This window comes from Vicia villosa, unplaced genomic scaffold (genome assembly GCF_029867415.1).
Source record: "Vicia villosa cultivar HV-30 ecotype Madison, WI unplaced genomic scaffold, Vvil1.0 ctg.002238F_1_1, whole genome shotgun sequence".
In the NCBI taxonomy this organism is placed as follows: domain Eukaryota; kingdom Viridiplantae; phylum Streptophyta; class Magnoliopsida; order Fabales; family Fabaceae; genus Vicia; species Vicia villosa.
In genome coordinates this window covers 297,389-299,285 of record NW_026705872.1, presented here as the reverse complement: position 1 = coordinate 299,285, position 1,897 = coordinate 297,389, and the positions used below count along the sequence as shown (strand labels likewise).

Genomic DNA, 1,897 nt, shown 5'->3' with positions numbered 1-1,897 from the left:
ATCCTTGGACTTGGATATTGATGGGAGAACCCTTTTAATCATAGGAGAATTTTGAAATTCCCTGTGGTCCTCAAAACCCTAATTTGCTCAGCCTCCTCTTGATCAGTCTTCTATCTTAGAACAAAAGTAATAAACAACAATTTTTGTATTTTGGGTTAACAAATGATATATGCATGATGATAATGATGATTATGATGACCCTACTATTTTGAATATGGTGGGATCTAAATGGTAAAAAATTGGGGTACAACACTTGGTCAGATTCCTCAAGTGAATACAGGTAATCAGAACAGTGATGATGATGAGTATGGTGCTTTGTGGAAGTTCCAAAGGAAAAATCCGCCTATCTTTGAGGGAGAGCATGAACCTGATAAGGCGCAAGCATGGTTGAAGGAAATTGAGAAGATTTTTCGGGTTATGAATTATACTGATGCGCAGAGAGTGCAGTTTGGTACTCACATGCTCGAGAAAGAACTTGAGGATTTGTGGGGTAACACTGTCAGATATTTGAAGAAGAGGGTATTCAGATTACTTGGGATCTTTTTCGCGATGCATTCTTGGAGAACTATTTTCCAGAAGATTGTCGTGGAAAGAAAGAGGTGGAATTTCTTGAGTTGAAGCAAGGGAATGGGACTGTGGCAGAGTATGCTGTAAAATTCTAAGAGTTGATCAAGTTTTGTCCTCATTACACTATTATGAATGCTAAGAGGTCAAAGTGTTTGAAGTTTGTGAACGGTTTGAGGCATGACATAAAGAAGGCTATAGGTTACCAACAAATTACTCATTTTGCGGAGTTGGTTAACAAGAGTCGGATTTATGACGAGGATAGTAGAGAGAGTGCTTCTCACTACAAGGCTTCAAATGAGGGAAAAGGAAAAGGCCAATACCGTGGGAACTGTATGATTATAAGAAGAAGAAATTTGGTTATGGCGGAAAGCCAAGTGGGGGAGGAACTAGTGCTCTGGTTAATTGCTTCAAATGTGGTGTCGAAGGACATTGTGCTAATGAGTGCAACAAGAATTTGGTTAAGTGTTTCAAGTGTGACAAGCTGGGTCACAAAGATGTGGATTACAAAGTTGGTTCGAGTGTGACTTGCTACAATTGTGGTGAGAAAGGGAACATTAGTACCAAGTGTGATAAACTGAAGAAGGAGCAAGAGAAAGGAAAAGTGTTTGCATTGTCTGGTTCTGAGACCACTACTGATGATAGGCTAATCCAAGGTACGTGCTTTATTAATGGTACACCTTTGATTGCTATTATTGATACTGGTGCAATGCATTCTTTCATTTATTTGGATTGTACTAAGAGATTGAATCTTGTGTTGTCTGATATGCGTAGAATTATGGTTATTGATACACCTGCCATGAGTTCTGTGTCTACTTCTTTTGTGTGTTTGAATTTTCCATTGAGTATCTTTGATTGGAATTTCGGAATTGATTTAGTTTGTCTTTCGTTAGTGCAACATGATGTGATTTTGGGTATGAACTCGTTGGAGTTTAATTGTGTGTATATCAATTGTTTTGGTAAGACGGTTATTTTTCCTGAAACGGAAGTTAAGGAAGATTTGTTTTTGTCTGCTAAGCAAGTGGATGAATCTGTGCAAGACGGAGCTGAGTTGTTTATGTTGTTGGCAACTTTGGATGTTCATGAGAAGAGATACATGATTTAGCGAAGGTATTTCCTAAGGATGTAAGTGATTTACCGCTAGAACATGAAGTTGAGTTTTCGATGGATTTAGTTCCTGGAACTAGTCCTATATCGATGGCTCCATATCAGATGTCAGCTTCTGAGTTGAAAAAGTTGAAGAATCAACTTAAAGATTTGCTTGAAAAGAAGTTTATTTGTCCGAGTGTGCCGCCGTGGGGTGCACCTATTTTGTTGGTTAAGAAGAAGGAAG

The 1,897-nt window shown here is 38.5% G+C and overlaps 1 protein-coding gene across 1 annotated transcript; it reads left to right on the top strand.

Annotated features, from left to right (window-relative positions):
- The first annotated feature begins 228 nt into the window (after nt 1-228).
- Nucleotides 229-1,669, top strand: LOC131638266 (uncharacterized). Its single transcript, XM_058908818.1, has 4 exons — nt 229-519; nt 708-888; nt 993-1,220; nt 1,554-1,669. Exons 1-4 carry the CDS (start codon nt 229-231, stop codon nt 1,667-1,669), a joined length of 816 nt encoding a protein of 271 aa, XP_058764801.1.
- Nucleotides 1,670-1,897: the final 228 nt, after the last annotated feature.